We start from the raw sequence: 18,705 nt of genomic DNA, 5'->3' as shown, positions 1-18,705 counted from the left end.
TCAGAATTGATTTGATAGCAATGGGTTTCTTTTTTTTTTTGTAGTAGTAGCTCATTCTAATTTTAATTAGTATTTCCCTGTTGACTACTGTTCTTGAGGATCTTTTCGTGTGCTTTATTGTCCATTTATATATCTTCTTTTATGAAGTATGTGTTCAAACCCTTTGCCTATTTTAAAATTTTTTTCTCTTATTGAGTTGTGAAAGTTCTCCACATATTCTGCATATAAGTCCTTTTTCACATATGTATATTATGAATATATTCTCCTAGTCTGTAGCTTGCCTTTTCATTTCTTAACGGTGTTTCCATTGAGCAGAAGTTACTAATTTTGACGAAGTCAAATTTATCAAATTTTTGTTTTACGGTTCATTGTATGTGTGTGTTCTGTTTAAGGAATCCTTATCTACCCCACATGGGAAACCTGGTGGCGTAGTGGTTAAGAGCTAGGGCTGCTAACCAAAGGGTCTGCAGTTCAAATACGCCAGGTGCTCCTTGGAAACTCGATGGGGCAGCTTCACTCTGTCCTATTGGGTCGCTAGAAGTTGGAATCGACTCGATGGCACTGGGTTTGGTTTTTTTCTTTTTTGGTTATCTACCCCACAGTTGCAAAGATTTTCTTCTAAAAGTTTTTTAGTTTTAGCTTTTACATTATGGTCTGTGATCAGTTTTGATTTGATTTTTATGTGTAGATAGTGTAAGAGTGGAGGTTCATTTTTTTCTAAGTAAATATCCAGTTACGCCAACATCATTATTGAAAAAATGGTTACCTGTTGAATCACGTAGACACTTCTTGTAGAAAAATCAATCAGCCTTTTATGTACGGGTGTAAAATTTTGGCAGCCTCTGGATGATGCAAACGGTTAATGTGCTTGGTGCTAACTGCAAGGTTGGAGGTTTGAGTCTACCCAGAGACACCTGAGAAGAAAAGCCCAGCAATCTACTTCCAAAAAATCTGCCATTGAAAACCCTATGGAGCAAGTTCTAGTCTGACACACACGGAGTCAGTCACTGTGAGTCAGAGTAGACTCAGTGGCAACTGGTGGTATGAAATTTATAACTCAGTTCTATTATATTCATTTATATTTCTGTTTTCATGCCAGTTCACACTGTTAGCTTCATAGCAACTCTTGAGATCAAGTACTCAGATTTGATCCTACGTTTTCAAATTGTTTTGCTTATTTTAGACCTTTGCATTTCCACGTAAATTTTAGAATCAGCATGTCAACTTAGTATTTCTATCATTACTGACAAATTACTTATAATTATATCACAATCGATACGTCTATACTGTTGAGACACAGTTGGAAAGTTGATGATTAATTAATTCTAGATTAGAATTTAGAGGCAGAGTAGAAAGATCTGGCTTTGAGTTCTGATGCTGCCACATACTTTCAGTGTGGCCTCAAGTCAGCTTCTTCAGTCTGATTCTTAGTTTCCTTATCTATAAATGGGGATAGAAATGCCTATTGCCTGTGATTATTGTGAGGATGGATTGACACAGTGACTCAAACAATGGGCTCAAGCATAATGACTGTGAGGATGGTGCAGGATTGAGCAGTGTTTTGTTCTGTTGTACATAGGGTCGCTATGAGTCGGAACCGACTTGATGGCACCTGTCAACAACAACTTTGTGAGGATGAATAAGAAGGTATATGTAAAATTGTCAGCTTTTTGTATACTAGGCTTCGTTAATGATAGCTGTTACTCCCTGTTGTTGTTGTTATCAGTACATTTCTGAGGTACAGGTACCATGTCCTTTATTTCTTGTCCCCTTGTATGTCTTTGAGCGGAAACCCTGGTGGCGTAGTGGTTAAGTGCTACAGCTGCTAACCAAAAGATCGGCAGTTCAAATCTACCAGGTGCTTCTTGGAAACTCTGGGGCAGTTCTGCTGTGTCCTATAGGGTCACTATGAGTCAGAATCGACTCAACGGCAGTGGGTTTGGTTTGGTTTATGTGTTTTAGCTTATTATGTGGACATTTTAAAATCTTAAGCAAAAAGCTAAGTTATCTTTCCCTAGCCATCTATTGTTTACTGCTCTGTTGAATGAATCACATTTAATTTTTGGTCCAAATATTTTCTTTTGTGTTCCATCAGAATTTTGAGCTCAATGATGATACTGTTCTGAATGAGATACAGTTAGCGGATTGTGAACAGTTTCAGATGCCTGACCTATGTGCTGAAGAGCTTGCTGTTATCCTTGGAATTTGGTAAGTTAATGACTTGTTTGGCTACTTTGAATATCTTGCATGTTTGGAGGAAATCTTTATTCAGTGAGATCTCAAAAACACCGGATGAATACGGGAATCTTGGAATGTTTATGAAGAGTGAGAAGGAATAGTTGGGCAGCATAGCGACACTATAGGACAGAGTAGAACTGCCCCATAGAGTTTCCAAGGAGCACCTGGTGGATTTGAACTGCCAACCTCTTCGTTAGCAGCCATAGCACTTAGCCACTATGCCACCAGGGTTTCCCGGTTAAAGGTTTAGAGAGTAGAAATCTCCTGTGAGTTGGCATGCTCATCTTTCTCTTATAAAATATTAAAGGTAAATGAGAATGAATATTTTAACTTTTGAGGATATATAAATTTCAAAGGACAAAATTACTTTTTAATACTAGTAAAAGCTTAGTTTTTCTTTTTGTTTGAAATAATTTTAAACTTAGAAAAAGTTGCAAGGACAGTGCAAAGAACTTCTGTGAATAAGTTTCTAACATGATACCCTGTAACCCCTGAATAATTTAGTATTCGTTTCCAACAAATCAGGGTATTTTCGTACATAGCCACAATATAGCTATCAAAGTCAGGAAATTAACATTCATGCTTTACTATCATTCAGGTTTCCCTAGTTGTCCCAATAGTCTCCTTTATAGCAAAAGGATCTAGGCTAGAACATTTGTGTTATGTTTAATTACCACATTGCATTAGCCTCTGCCAGTCTGGAATAGTTCCCCATTTTTGCTTGACTTTCATGATCTTGACACTTTTGGAATTTATAAGCCAGTTATTTTGAAGGCTGTCCCTCAATTTGAGTTTGCCTGACATTTCCTTATGATTACATTTGGTTATGCATCTTTATGATGAGGTTATGCATTTTTAGTAGGGATATCACAGAAGTAAGGCTTTATGGTTCTCGTTGTATCCTTGCAGGTGAAACACAATTTTGATTTGTGCACTACTAGTTATGTTTATGTTTACTTTGATCTCTTGATTAAAGTGGCATTTGCCAGACTTTTCCACTGTAAAGTTTCTTTTTTCCCTTTGTAATTAGTATTTTGTAGGAGAGTACTTATAGACTATATAAATAATCCATTCCTCATCAAACCTTAAATTTATTCATTTACTTATTTATGTTAGTAAGGATTAATCGATTCCTATTTTATTCAATGGAATATAATCTGTTCTTATCATTATTTTATTTTGATGCTGAAATTGTCCGAGATTAGTTTTGCAGAATACCCTTTAATTTTCTGTGTCTTTTTGACCTGCTCCATCATTCTTTTAGATGTTGTAGGCTGCCCCAGCACTAGAATCAGCCATTTCTCCCAGGGGTGCTGACTGATTTTAGTGGAGGAACATATTCAGAAACTAAGATTTGGGCACTGGGTGTGCTCATTGCTATTGGGAGCCATTGCCTCTAGAACCTCTCAGCCAACAGAGCTAAGAAATGTCTATATGTATACACACAGTGTTTGTCTATATTTGTTTCTGTATACACACACGGCTGCCTACCTTATGCAGTTCTGCTTTTGGACTGAATTGTTCAGGAAGAGAAGAAAGGAAGTGAAACAATAGTGGAAATATTACTGAGCTGGAATCTTCTTAGTACTACTTTCCAGTACTTTATTTTTCCTCCTCCCTCTCCTTTCTCCTCCCTTTTCTTCTTTCTTTCCCTTTTGGAAAGATGTTTTGACATGGTAAAACCTGTATCATTATTAGCTCAGGGATAATGAATATTCAGAACCTTGAATCATTAATGCTCATGTTTTTCTTCCTGGTGCTGTAAGACCAGGGCTTTGAAGTGGTTCAGTCATGGCTGATTAAGCGAAACAGGAACAGACCTGAAGTTTTACAATTTGGCAGACTTAGCATGGTACCCGGAATGGGAAAAATTACCGGTTGAAGCCTTGGAATGGGAGACTTGGAAAAGGTGTAGTGAGCCCTTTCAAGAGCATGATGCATGAGATTGCATTATTGGCAGGACTATAGAAGAGTGACACACATTCAAAGCAGCATGGTTGGCTGCCATCTTTGAGCGTAATTAGCGAACATTATCATTAATATCAAATGTTAATAAAATTTTGCTGAAGATAATTAAAAAATGATTGCAGCAGTACATTAACAGGGAACTGCAGGAAATTCAACCAGATTCAGAAGAGGATGTGGAATGAGAGATAACATTGCTAGTGTCAGATGAATCCTGGCTGAAAGCAGAGGATACCAGAAAGATGTTTACCTGTGTTTTATTGACTATGTAAAAGCATTCAACTGTGTGGATCATAAAAAATTATGGGTAACATTGTGAAGAATGGGAATTCCAGAACACTTGATTGTACATAGACTAAGAGGTAGTCTTTTGAATAGAACAAGGGGATACTGCATGCTTTAAAATCAGGAAAGGTATGTGTCACGGTTGTAACCTTTCACCATACTTATTCAGTCTGTATGCTGAGAAGATAATCCAAGAAACTGAACTATATGAAGAAGAACACAGTATTACGATTGAAGGAAGGCTCATTAACAACCTGCAGTATGCAGATGACAAACCTTGCTTGCTGCAAGTAAAGAGGACTGGAAGCACTTACTGATGAAAATTAAAGACTACAGCCTTCAAAGTGTGCAAAATGAAGCAGTTTATTTAGAGGTACATAAAAATAAAGCAATTATAAGCTTTTATAAAGGTCAAAAACGGGCAAAGCAAAAATCCTCACAACTGAGCCAATAAGCAACATCATGATAAACGGAGAAAACACTGAAGTTGTTGAGGATTTCATTTTACTTGTATGCATAATCATAGTCCATGGAAGCAGCAAGAAATCAGACAACATACTGCATTGGCAAATCTGCAAAAGGCCTCTTTAAAGTGTTAAAAAGCAAAGATGTCACCTTGAGGACCAAAGTGTGCCTGAACCAAGCCATGTGATATTTTCACTCCCCTCATATGCGTGCGAAAGCTGGACAATGAATAAGGAAGACCAAATAACTGATGCCTTTGAATTATGGTGTTGGCAAAGAATATTGAATATACCATGCACTGCCAGAACAGTGAACAGACCTGTCTTGGAAGAAGTACAGTCAGAAAGCTGTTAGAAGTGAGAATGGCGAGACGTCATCTCATGTACTTTGGACATGTTATCAGGAGGCACTAGTCCCTGGAGAAGGAAATTGTGCTTGGTAAAGTAGGAGGTTAGAGAAAGAGGAAGATCCTCAACAAGATGGATTGACACAGTGGCTGCAATGGTGGGCTCAAGCATATCAATGATTGTGAGGATGGCGCAGGACTGGGCAGTGTTCAATCTGTTGTACATAGGGTTGCTATGAGTCAGAACCGACTTGATGACACCTAACAACAGCAGCAACAGTATTTACAAACAAAGTAATTTACACTTTATGTGTTTTTATGTATATATGCACTTTTGAGTTAGTTTTTGGGAAACTCTGGTGGCATAGTGTTTAAGTGATACGGCTGCTAACCAAGAGGTTGGCAGTTCAAACCCGCCAGGCACCCCTTGGAAACTCTATGGGGCAGTTCTAGTCGGTCCTATAGGGTTGACTCGATGGCAGTGGGTTGTGCTCTTTTAACTTATTGACACGGTTAGGTTCCCAAAACCAGGTTTTTATGTGAAAATTGGCATTAAGCAAAAATTGAGGATGGCCACATCAGATCCCCAAATGGAGGATGACTGTATTACATAACTGCCAAATTACGTCATTACATAACTGCCAAACCACTGAGAATCATGGCCCAGCCAAGCTGACACATAACCTTAACCATCACAGCCAGCATTACTCTTGCCTTGCACCTGGGCGTTCATTACTGCCAGACTTAAGTCGTTAATGTGCAAAATAGTTGGGTAGTAGATTTTTTACTATTGTTGTAAATGTGAAATGTCGGATAACGAGACAGTTGATAAGTGAGGGGTAGATGTATACATATATACATTATAAAATGTAATAATATAGCAAACACTAGTGAACCCATTACCCAACTTTAAGAGTTAGAAGATTACAAATGCCATGGATACAATCTGTATGCTTCTTCCTTATCTCACCCTCTAGCCTGTCCTCAAAAGGTAACCACTATCCTGAATTTTGTGTTTTTCATTTTCTTGTCTGTAAAAAAGGTACCTATTACATTTTACATGCCTCCAAGTAAATTACTTTGTTTTGCCTGTTTTAAGCTTTATAAAAGCTTACAACTGCTTCATTTTGCTTATTTTTGAGCTTTATAAAAGTGGCGTCTTTTTCTGTGCAATTTTCTGTAATGTGCTTTTTTTAGTGTCAGTATTTTGCTGTGATTGATTCTCGTTTTTCTCTGTAGCTGTGCTTTGTAATACAGCATTCCTTTTGATGAATATATCACAGTTTATTAAATCTCCTTTGGTTCATTTGGATTGTTTCTGGAGTTCTGCTGTCACACACAATATTACTCTGAATATCTGTGTATCTTTACCCTGGTGCACACATTCAGGAATTCTCTAGCCACTGTAACTAGGAGTGGAATTGCTGAGTCAAGGATATGTAAATGTTCACTTTAAAAGATAATCCCAACTTGGTTTTCAAAATGATTCTGCCAAATTATTCGTGGATCAGCAGGTTCTAATTCCCCTTGTTCTGTCTCTTTGACATCTTAAGTTTTTCCTGTCTAATTCTTTAGTAGGTATAGTCCTGGTGGCACAGTGGTTAAGTCTTTAGCTGCTGACCAAAACGTTGGCAATTAAAATTCACCAGCAGCTCCTTGGAAACTCTATGGGGCAGTTCTACTGTCTCTGTTCCGTAGGGTCGCTATGAGCCGGAACTGACTTGACAGCAACGGGTTTGGTTTTTAGTAATGTTTTTATATTGTGGTGTGTGTTTTATAAACAGGAGTTGGTGCCATACTAATTCTTTTCATTTTTTTTGTGTGTGGAATGGTAAAGATAGGTTTCTTTTTTTTTTCTTTTTTCTTTTACTAGCAATTTAAATTACGTGGATATTTAATATATTAACCATATTTTCTTTGTCAGCACTAATTTTTATACTTCGGCAACCTCATATCTATATTGAATATAAAGTAATATTGAAATATGTACTTTTAAATATAACAGATCTCTGCTTTGATTTTTAAAACTTAGATTTTATTAGTTAAACATGCATTTTGGAATTAATTTACCTTTTTTTTTTAATTTAAAGCACAAATTTACAAAAGAACAGTCTAGTTCACAAGCTAACGGAAGTGGAACTGCTGGCATTTACATCAGTGAGTACTGTCTTTCTTCTTTCCATTTCATTTTTTTCACTTGTAAATTATTTTGCCTCTGTTTTATTCTTGCCTTAGATTGCTCATGTTGAAACACTGCCACCTAAGTAAATTAAGGGAAAAAACCCTCATCATTTCAGATTCCGAGCTGTACACATCTTACTGGTGATTTAAACACAACCATTTTTCTTTGCACTTGCTAGAACTTGAGGACAGTGCCCAAATATTTCTTGTTCATTGTTTTATCCTAGGGCCTAGTCCAGGTGCTCTTATTAGTGTTTGTTGAATACATAAATAAATAAAAAATGACAAAGTCAGAGTTTGAAACTTCACTTGAAAGCCACTGTAGCATGCAACCTCATAGGCTCAAAACTCGGGGTGTTGCCTACAAGAATGTGATGAAGAAGAGAACATCAGAAAACTAGGAGCAGAAGCAGGATCGCATGGGTTGTAAAGAAGAGGCTGAAGAAGGGGAGGGTGTCAGGAGCATCGAGGTGCTTGTCGTCATTCAGTGATACAGAGCAGTCAAGAGAAATGTGGACAAAGAAAAAGCTGTTGGATTTGATAATTATGAGTACATTGCGTAGTTATAGGACAATTTTAGTGAAATGTCTGGGTAGGTACCAAATTACAGAGGATTTAAGAGGAAATGGGGGGTAAGAAAATAAATTTGATAAAGAACATATTGGAGAAGAAAGGCAGTGAAAAGGAAAAAATAGAGTAATAGATGGTTGCGTATATAAGATCAACGGAGAGTTTTCAAGAAGGGAAAATTACAGAAGAAAAGTCACAGGGGTCAGCTTTATGGGTAAAACAAAGACGTACACTTTCTTTAATGAACACAAGTTGCTTTAAGATATATCACTTTTCAAAGGCATGTTTGTTATCATGATTAAGAATCAAATTAGAATTTTGATGTTTTCTTCCTTTATTATTTTACGGATAAGGCAAAAGAAAGTACTTTTTTTAATGAAAAGAAAAGCTAGTTTACTTTGTATTGTAATATAAATTTTGAAAATTACTCTCTTCTGTATACCCTCATGGAACTGGGTAGATGTTAGTCTCTTGAGTCTTCTGGGCGCCTGTTTTATTTTCTACTTCGGTATTCTTAGAGATCTTTGGTGTTTATATTATGTATGTTTTAGGCAACTGTGAAAATGTCAATATTTATTCATTACATATACCATTAGGAATTTGACAAGTAAATGTGTTACAAATTTGTAAAAAAGTATATTAAACAAGTGTAAGAATGGCGTGGGGGTAGCATCTGACCTGTAATGCCACAGGGAGGAGGAGGAGGATCAAGGTCAGCAACCCAAGGCTGATTCCTTTGAGGTGGAGGTCAGACATACGTCCTCTTTCCAGCCTTTTTAGCAATTCTGACACCAGCTGTCCTTCCTGCAGCACTCTCTACTTCTTTGCTGGGTTCAATAATTTGTTGCTCACAGACAATACTCACGATTATGGGGTTTATTTTGAGAAGTAACAGGCTATAATTCAGTATCAGAAACAATTCAGGATACAGTTCTTCAATCAGGACAGCCTCTTCTCAGCTTTGCCCGCAGGCAGCTCTTTTTGGCCCTCAGCCTCTCGGCCCCTTGGCCCCTCTGACCTCCTAGGCTGGCCCGGCCTCTGCCCTGTTCAGGTAAGTATTACAAAGCTCTTTAGCTCCACTGATAAGTGCCCAGAGGCACCCCACTCTGCCAGCAAACCTGGCCAAAGGCACTCAGCTCTCTCACCCCGTTCGTCATGAGTTGGAGAGCTTAGCTCCACCAGGCGCTCAGAGGCACCCCACTCTGCCAGCAAAACTGCCTGAAGGCACTCAGCTTTCTTGCTCCTTGGGTTGGGAAGCCCACTGCATCATCTCCTGCCAGTCTTCTGGTCCATTTGCCTCTGCTGCTGCTTCTTGTCATCTCTGGTGTTACAGCTCCCTCTGTCTCCTGAATCTAGGATGTTTTCAGCACTGGGATCCCGGGTACAAAAGACATGTTCCACTCCTAGCTCTTCTTTCTTGGTGTTAGTGAGGTCCCCCCTTTCTGCCTCTGGGATGGCTCATTTTAAGCCTAGAGGGATGGCAAAGCTGACTAATTCACTCGTTAGGGTTCCGTACACCTTATTGGCATGGTACCGCCCCCACAAGGGTACCATCCTCCTTGTTTGCATTATTAGCAAGCTATCCAATCCCCTTGGTGGGCCACAGCACCATATTTGCATAGTTCCACCCAATCATTTGGTTATAGTTACAAGACTGTGGCGAGAAAGGCCATATTTTTATATAAACGATCCATCACATCAGAAGAATATTATAAGTAATTTTAAAAAGTGTATTGTGTACCTTCCCATTTACTCATTCAGCTAATATCTATTCATAGTAATTTTATTTCATGCATTGTGCCTGTCATTGGATAACTGGCAATAAACAATACCAGTCTGCATTCTTCTGGGGGAAATACACAATAGACAAAGAGAGAAGTAGCTGTTTAATAGAGGTGCTAAGGAGAAATACAAAGCGGGATAAGGAAACAGGAATGGAATGAATGCAGCTGTTTTGGAAAAAGTGGTTGGGGAAGATCTCAATGGAAGGTGACATTTGAACACAGATCTGAATGAAGTGAGGGCACAGTAGAAGGATCCAGAGGGTCTGGAATGACTATCTAGGTGACGAAGGGTGACCTAGGAGATTTGGATTTCTTGTGATGACTGAAAGAAACTGGGATGCATGATAAAAAAAAAAAAAAGAAATTTAGATAGGAAATATTCCTGCTGGGAGGTATTATGGAGACGATGGTCAGAAGTAACATCTTCTTGGGGTTAGTTTCATAAATAGTTTATCATAGCATGTGTATTATCTATGGTTACCCTGAAAAGATATTAAAATACTCTATTTGCATTCAAACATTTAATTTTTTTTTTAGAATTTCTTGTGTGTAGGATATTTTTCTTTCCTCTCTTTGCACGTTTTTCTTTCTTTAACCTATTCTTGTTCCTCTATACTGTGAAGTACTTCTGAAGCAATTAACTCTGGTAACTTCTGATGATAAGTAACTTATCACTCCTAGCTTGCAGTGAAGTTCGTAAATACAACTTTCATGCCTTCCCCCAAGGGTTTTGTGATACATAATTTTTCTGCTCTCTCTTTTATTCTGGCTCTCTTCCAGATCAGAACTGGCCTGAGAACTGATCTCTTTTTGGAGGATAGCTGTTTGATTATAGTGATTCACACTGCCAGGCCCAACTCTTCTAAAGAGATGAGTTTGTTAATTCCAAGTAAATCTTTAATTGGTAAGGAGTATGGCTAAGAAACTTGTGAGTGAGGAGGGTTTTTAGGAGCTCCATGCATTTCTTTCGTCTCTCCCCTTTTTAATTCCAAATAAAGCACACAAAATACACCAGAAAAACTCTTATCAGTGCTTGTCAACTCTTACCTTCCTTTCACCTATCAGTCCTTTCTCTTATCCCTTTAAGCATGAGACTGAAGCTGATAATGAGATGAATTAGAACTGATCTCCATCTTCAGTGGTAAAAGAAACTATATACTGTGTCATTCTAATTGAGTACATATTTGAGGCAGGAAGTGTCCACCTTTCAGTACTACTCACATCTGAACTCTTGTGTAAGAGTTGTTGGCAGTAGTCTTTTGGCATGGATCATGTTTTGGCTTATAATTATTTATGTATATATCATATCTTCCCCAGAAGACTATAAACTCCCAGCGATAGGAACTGGATTCTGTTCTGTTCTGGGTCCTGTGTAAAGCCCGCTACTGTGCTTCAATGCTTTATTCATAGGGTTGTTAAATAAATGTGCGCAGAGAAAAAGAATGAATGAAATATACCAAAATGTGGGATCCGACTTGTTTCTGTCCTAGTTCCAGAATTTAGGTAGCGATAGATGGTGGGAAGGATAACCACTTGTCACATCTTCCTCTTTTGTAAAATTGGGGGGCTAATGATCTGCTCTACCCCTAGCACTGAAGGCTTGTTTTGAGGATCAAACTGTGGAATGTATATAAAAGTACTTTGGAATAGGTGGAGGCCAGTGCAACCAAACCTTCAGTGATGGATTGGGCTATCTGGTCACTGGTTTGTTGGCAAGCATTCGTATTTTCCAAGCAGGGTATGACCTGTTTGGAATTGACTGTAGGTGTGGGAGAGAAGGGAAGAGTGAGAAAAAAAACAGCATACGCTTTCTTGCAGAGCATTGACTTCCCAGCTCTGACAACAGCATGTTGGCCTGGAATTGGCTTAGAGTGGAGTGGTGAACTATTGAGGTGTTAAGGTGTCTTCTTCTGCAGTTAAAAAAGCAAGTATATGTGTAGAAATCTTAATAATCCCTCCGGAAGATTCTAAGCACTTGGAGGGATAGGAACTACAGTTAGTGGGCATTCAATAAATGTTTATTGAATGAACAAATAAATGGCTTATTGATCCTGAATTTTGTTCAGTCTTAATTAAAAAAAAAGTCTTAATTAGCTGTCCTAAATTTTACTGAAATGGTGGTGAAATCTCTCTTTCCTAGAGGCATTTTTTTGCCAGTGTTTTTGTGTGGGTGCAGCATGTGGAAATACAAGTGAGATACGTCGGGAAAATGTTTCAGTTTAGCAATGTCAGAAGCTTGTCCTAAAAGACATACTTTTCTTTTTTAAGGTTGTCATTATGTAGTGCTGTTCTATTATATTTATATGTTTTAGGAAAACTGAGTGAGTCATAGTAAAAGTAACCCATATTGTTTCAGGGAGCCATTTAAGTTAAATTGGCTTGATAATTTAAAATTAGCTGTGTTATCTAAGTTATTTCCTGTCATATGAGCCAGGTTAGTGACATTCAGTAATGTTTTTAACTTCCTTTCATTGTTGAAAAAAGGAACAATTTAGTTAATTCATACAGGTATTTTAGTTTTTTTGCCAAAGTTTTGCCCAAGTCTGAATTGATACTGGCAGTTTGCCTTCCCGGTGTCTGTTTGGAGCTCCAAGATGTCTGTAAGTGAAAAAAGACCTTTGAGAGTTATACATTGTATTATATTTTTTCTTCGTGCTATTAAGTCCCTGGGTGGTGTAAGTGGTTTGCAATTGGCTGCTAACCTTAAGGTTGGAGGTATGAACCACCCAGCAGTTCTGTGGGAGAAAGACCTGGAAAACTGCCTCTGTAAAGATCACAGTCAAGAAATGCTGTGGAACAGCTCTACTCTTTAACACATGGGGTTACCATGATTCAGAATTGACTTGGTGACAACTGATTTGGCTTTGGTTTTTTGTTAACTTTAAAACTATTTAATAAATACTTATCTATGTCCATAAGATAGTTAGAAAATGATCACCTGTTTTTTGGGGTGGGAAATACCCATTTATTTAATTTTTTTTTGGTGTAGGCCATATAACTTAGAGAATTGGCAGTGGTACTTCTGATAGTTTATTAGTATTACATGATGACAACATGTCCTGTATTAAGTAGGATAGCCCAGATTTTTTTCTCTCTGGTATCAGTGTCTAGGTTAGTTATTATATAGCAGGGGTATAAAATATTTGTTAAATGGAGTTGAATTAAGTTACTTGTATGTATCTTATTTCAGGAGTGAGATAGAAAGAATGGGTGATAAGACCTGTGTGATCTTACAAGGTGTCTTTTTCACCATCCACTTTGGTAACTTCTAAACTTGTATCTCCATAGTTAACCATGGCTTAAGGTTTATGCTTATTTCTGAGTTTCACTTCAGCCATGTTAAACTAACTGGTACTGGACTTGCCCTCCCGTTGTAAACAACTACAAAACTGGACAAAATACATGAAATAACAATGTATAAAAAGGATAATTAAACATGATTAAGTAGAGCTTATCATAGGAATGCAAAGTTGGCTTAATATTTACAAAACAATCGACACAATTTACCTTATTTGTAAAGGAGAAAAACCAGATGATCATCTCAATAGAAGCAGAAAAAGCATTTTTCAAAATTCAACGTTCTCTCATTATAAAAACTCTTGGTAAACTGGAAATAAAAGAGAACTCCTTTGTCTTGATAAAGGAAAGCTGTGAAAGATGTACAGTTAAAAATCACTGATGAAGAACAGTCTTTGCCCCCTAAAATGGGGACCAAGGCAAGAATGTGTGCTTTCTTTACTTCTATTCTTCATTGTACTGGAAATCCAACATAGTGTAATAATATAAGAAGAAGACAGAAAATGTATGCAGGTTGGAAAGAAAGAAGCAAAACTATTAGACAATATAATTTAATGCATGGAAATCCCTAAAGGATGTACAAAAAAGCCACTAGCACTAATAAGCAAGGTCTCAAAATGCAAGCTCAATATAAAAAAGGAAATTGTATTTTTATGCACTAACCAAAAAACCAAACCCATTGCCGTTGAGTTGATTCTGACTCATAGCGACCGTATAGGGCAGAGCAGAACTGCCCCATAGGGTTTCCAAGGCTGTAATCTTTATGGAAGCAGACTACCACATTTTTCTCCTGCAGAGCAGCTACTGGGTTTGAACCGTCAACCTTTCAGTTAGCAGCCAAGCACTTAACCACTGTACCACCAGTTCACCTTTTTTTTATTAGGTAATAGTAATGAATAATTGGGAATGGAAATTTTAAGTCATTTCTAATAACATTATACAATCAAATATTTAGTGATAATTTAACCAAAGTGTAGGATCTGTACACTGAAATCTATAAACAATACTGAGAAAAATCAAAGAAGACCTAAATAAATGGAGATAGTTACCATGTTCATGGATTAGAAAGCTCAATAAATTGTAAACCATGGACAAATACCAAGCACAAAAAATAAAACAAAAAAGTAACAGCAAAAACAACAACAAAAAACTACCTGACAACACTCGGGATTGACCAGAGGCAGGAGGATTCCGGAATTCTGGAGATGATTTTTTGCTTTGAAGGAGGGAATGACATTGGGTAATTTTCTTGTTTTCATTGTTTGTCCTGTGGCTAGATGTCAGTGTGTTACATGCAGAGCAACTAAAACTCTGATAGCAATTCCACAGTTTTTCTAGCACAAGAATTAGGGGACAGAGCTTGGGGTCACCATGTCTCTTAGTTATCTAGTGCTGCTATAACAGAAATACCACAAGTGGAGGGCATTAACAAAGAGAAATTTATTCTCTCACAGCCTAGGAGCCTAGAAGTCCAAATTCAGGGTGTCAGCTCCAGGGAAAGGTGTTTCTCTCTGTTGACTCTGGAGAAACGTCCTTGTCATCACTCTTCCTTCTCTAGAAGTGTCTTCTCGCTGGAACCCCAGGTCCAAAGGATGTGCTCTGCTCCTGGTGCTGCTTTCTTGGTGGTATGAGGTCCTCCTGTTTCTCTGCTCACTTCTGTCTTTTATATTTCAAAAGAGATTGACTCAAAATACAACCTAATCTTGTAGATTTGAGTCTTGCCTCATTAACACAACTGTTTCTAATCCTTCCCTATTAATATAATACAAGTAGGATTTACAACACATAGGAAAATCACATCAGATCACAGAATAGTGGACAGTCACATAATACTGGGAATTGTGGCCTAGCCAAGTTGACACACATTTTTCGGGGACACAGTTCAGTCCATAACACCATGGCTGCTGGAATGTGAGGGGGGCACTGCATAAAGGAGAGATTCACAGATGAGGGTTCTCAAAATTCTATGTATAAACTTTGTCTCGCTCTTGAGCATATGTGTGGGGACGGGGTGCATACTCCAACAGCTCAGCTAAGAATAAAGGAATTCAACTGAGATTCGATCAGTTAGTTGCTAATGGGCTGAGTGTACAGTTTTAGTCCAACCAAATTGTGTGTTAAAGCAAAAAAGCCCGGCACGTTGGAGCAATGTAACTAAATCGACAGTCCTAAAAATATAACATTCATAACATGTAGGATACCATCCAGAATTGATCAACAAATGAAGAATGAAGAAAATGTGAAACATTCACAAAAGAAAAGACAGTCAGTGGAGACTGACTCCAAGATGACTTAGACGGTGGCATTAGTAGACAAAGATTTTTTAAAAAGCTACTATAATTATACCTAATGATGGGAAGGAAAATATACCTGTAATAGCTGATGAGATAGGAATTTGTAGTAGAGAAACAGAAACTATAAAAAACGCCAAAGGGAAATCTCAGAACTGAACATATAATACCTGAAATAAAAATTTCACTGGATGATATTAAACATGTGATGGAGATAATAGAAGAAAGGCTTAGTGAGTTTAAGGTAGACTAATAGAAATGTCCAGTCTGAAGAACAGAGTGAAAAAATAAAAATGATGAATACGGCCTCCCAGACACAGGGGACAATATTAAAGGGCCCAACATTCATGTAACTGGAATGCCAGCAGGAAAGAGCAAATAGGGCAGGAAAAAATATTGGAAGAAATAATAGCTAAAAATTTCCCAAAATTTATGAAAGTCATAAGTCTATAGATTTAGGAAGCACAGTGAAACCTAAACAGGATCAAATGAAGAAAAACATTCTGAGGTACATCATAGTTAATGTGGAGAAAACCAACCATAAATAGAAAATCTTAATAGCAAACAGAAAAAAATTACGCATTAAATAAGGTAAACAAATGATCTCAGTGTCCTCTAGCTTCTCATCAGAAACTATAGAGACCAGATGACAGTGAAACAGCATCTTTAATGTGCTGAAAGAAAAAATGTGTTGAACTTCAATTCTATATTTATTGAAGATATCCATCAAGAATTATGCCCCCCCCCCCCAGAAGATTATGGCCAATTGAAAATATTTGTAGATAAATAGAAACTAAGAGAATTTGTTGCCAGCAGATCTGCACTATAGAAATTCGAAAAGAAATTCACCAGATTGAAGTGAAGTGATTCCATATGGAAACTTGGATGTTCTTATAGAAACAAAGAACATACAAAATTATAAACGTCTGGATATATGGAATAGCTTTATTTTCCTTTTAGTTCATTTAGAATACTTATGTCTATTACAAATTATACAATTACCTCTTGCCATTTTCTAAACTATATAGGAAGCACACAAAGGTGGATAAATGGTTCTGTGCATTTGGAAGGTTTCTACATTTTATATGAAGAATTGCAGTATTAATTCTAAGTAGATTGTGAAAATTAAGGATATATATTATTGTTTCTAGAGCAACTACTTAAAAAATGCAAAGGTATATAACTAAAAATCCAATTATAAGTTAAATGGCAATCTAAAATTTACTCAAACCAAAAAGAAGAGAAAGGTGGTATAATAGAATGAAAAATAAATGGCAAAATGGTATACCTAAATCCAGCCATATCAATAATTAAATAATAGTGGATAAATATGTGATTAAAAGGCAAAGATTGGCAGAATGGAACAAAAGGCAAGACCCAACTATATGCCCTCTCTAAGAGGTGCACTTAAAATATAAAGAGACGAATAGGTTGAAATAAATGGGTGGAAAATCTTATCCCATGCAAACTTATAGTATAAAAATGCTGTAGTTGCTATATGAATATCAGATAAAATGTACTTCATGACAAAGAATATTTCCAGAGACAAATAGGGGTATTTCGTAATAACAATACAAGACAGTTTGTCTGGAAGGCATAACAATCATAAATATGCCTAATAACAGAGCTATAAAATGCATAAAACAGAATTAAAGTGGGAAATAGATAATTCCACAACATTAGTTGGAGATTTTAACACCCCTCTCTCATTAATTCATAAAACAGCTAAATAAAAATGGTAAATATATAGATAACTTGGACAACACTATAACCCACTTTGGCCTAACTGATATTTATGCCTAGAATACATGGTCTTTTGAAGGGTATGTGGTATGTTTAGCAAGATAGACCATCTGCTAGGTCCGTAAAACAAGTCTCAATAAGATTAAAAGAATTGGACATCATATGGAACGTATTCTCTTTCCCCAGTGGAAATAAATTAAGCAACTATTAGATATCTACAAAAACCAAAATATTAGAAAATTAAAAAATTAAACTACATACTTAGTTCATGGATCAACAAAGAAACCACAAAGGAAATTTACATTGGAACACGGAGGGACTGAAAGAGCCATAACTGTTTTGAAAATGAAGATCCAAAGATGGAAGACTTAAACCACTTGATTTAGAGACTTGCTGTAAAGCTAAAATAATCAAGACATCATAGTACTGGCATAGGGATAGGCATTTTGATCAATAAAGCAAAAATTGCTTTGCTGTAATGGACCCACATACATGGTGCATGCTATGCATATGCAGTGTACTCAACATGTGGTTTAGGAACTAGTGGATCTCCTCATGGAAGGAAAAGCTTTGATTGATAACTCATACAATTATAAAAATTAAATGAACTAAAAGTCAACCATCAATCTAAATTTAAAAGCTAAAACTAGAAATCTACTGGCAGAAAACCTAAGAGAAAATTTTTGCAGTATTACAATAGTAAACATTTTTTAGCTACCACACTGCATGAACTGTAAGCGAAAAACCATGATAAACTGAATTTCATTAAAATTAAAACGTACTGCTCTTTGAAGGATATTGTTAAGAAAATGAAAAGACAAGCCACAGACTGGGAGAGAAGATTCGCAGTATATGTATCTCACATATATCTCTTGTAATGTGTCTGTCAGTTTGTTGTACTGCGGGGGCTTACGTGTTGCTCTAATGCTGGAAGCAATGCCACCAGTATTCAAATACCAGCAGGGTCACCCACGGCAGACAGGTTTTAGCTGAGCTTCCAGACTACGAAGAAGGACCTGGCGGTCTACTTCTGAGAAGAATTAGTGAGTGAGAACCTCTTGAATAGCGGCGGAACATTGTCTGATGTAGTTCCCAAAGATGAGCCCCTCACGTTGGAAGGTACTAGACACAATGGCTGCAACACTGAGCTCAAGCGTAATGATTATGAGGATGGCACAAGACCAGACAGTGTTTCATTCTTCTGTACATAGGGTCGCTATGAGTTTGAATCAACTCTGTGGCACCTAACAACAACATTATCTCCCGTATCTGGAATAAACAATACCTTTATAGCTAAATAGGACTACCAACTCAATAAAAATGGACAAAAGATTTGAACAGACATTTTACCAAATATACATTAATGATCAGTAAGGGCATGAGAGAATGTTTAATATCTTTAGTTATCAGGGAAATGCAGATTAGAACCACAGTGAAATACCAGTACACCAACAACACACCAATACAGTCACTAAAAGACTGACAATACCATGTTTTTTGTGGAGTAATAGAACACCACATGTGCATCAGTTTGTTGTTG

At 37.1% G+C, this 18,705-nt stretch overlaps 1 protein-coding gene across 4 annotated transcripts in view; it reads left to right on the top strand.

The window, feature by feature from the left end:
• TTC27 (tetratricopeptide repeat domain 27) overlaps positions 1 to 18,705 on the top strand; it is a 291,976-nt gene that overhangs the window by 67,675 nt on the left and 205,596 nt on the right. For all 4 annotated transcript variants that reach the window (XM_049870400.1, XM_049870399.1, XM_049870397.1 and 1 more), the window contains 2 exons: positions 2,096 to 2,208; positions 7,390 to 7,456. In XM_049870400.1, the coding sequence (XP_049726357.1) occupies positions 2,096 to 2,208; positions 7,390 to 7,456 (180 nt within the window). The remainder of the gene's footprint in view (positions 1 to 2,095; positions 2,209 to 7,389; positions 7,457 to 18,705) is intronic.

Source organism: Elephas maximus, chromosome 26, assembly GCF_024166365.1.
Source record: "Elephas maximus indicus isolate mEleMax1 chromosome 26, mEleMax1 primary haplotype, whole genome shotgun sequence".
NCBI lineage: Eukaryota > Metazoa > Chordata > Mammalia > Proboscidea > Elephantidae > Elephas > Elephas maximus.
The sequence above is the reverse complement of the archived record's forward strand: the minus strand, read 5'-3'. Positions and strand labels throughout refer to the sequence as shown.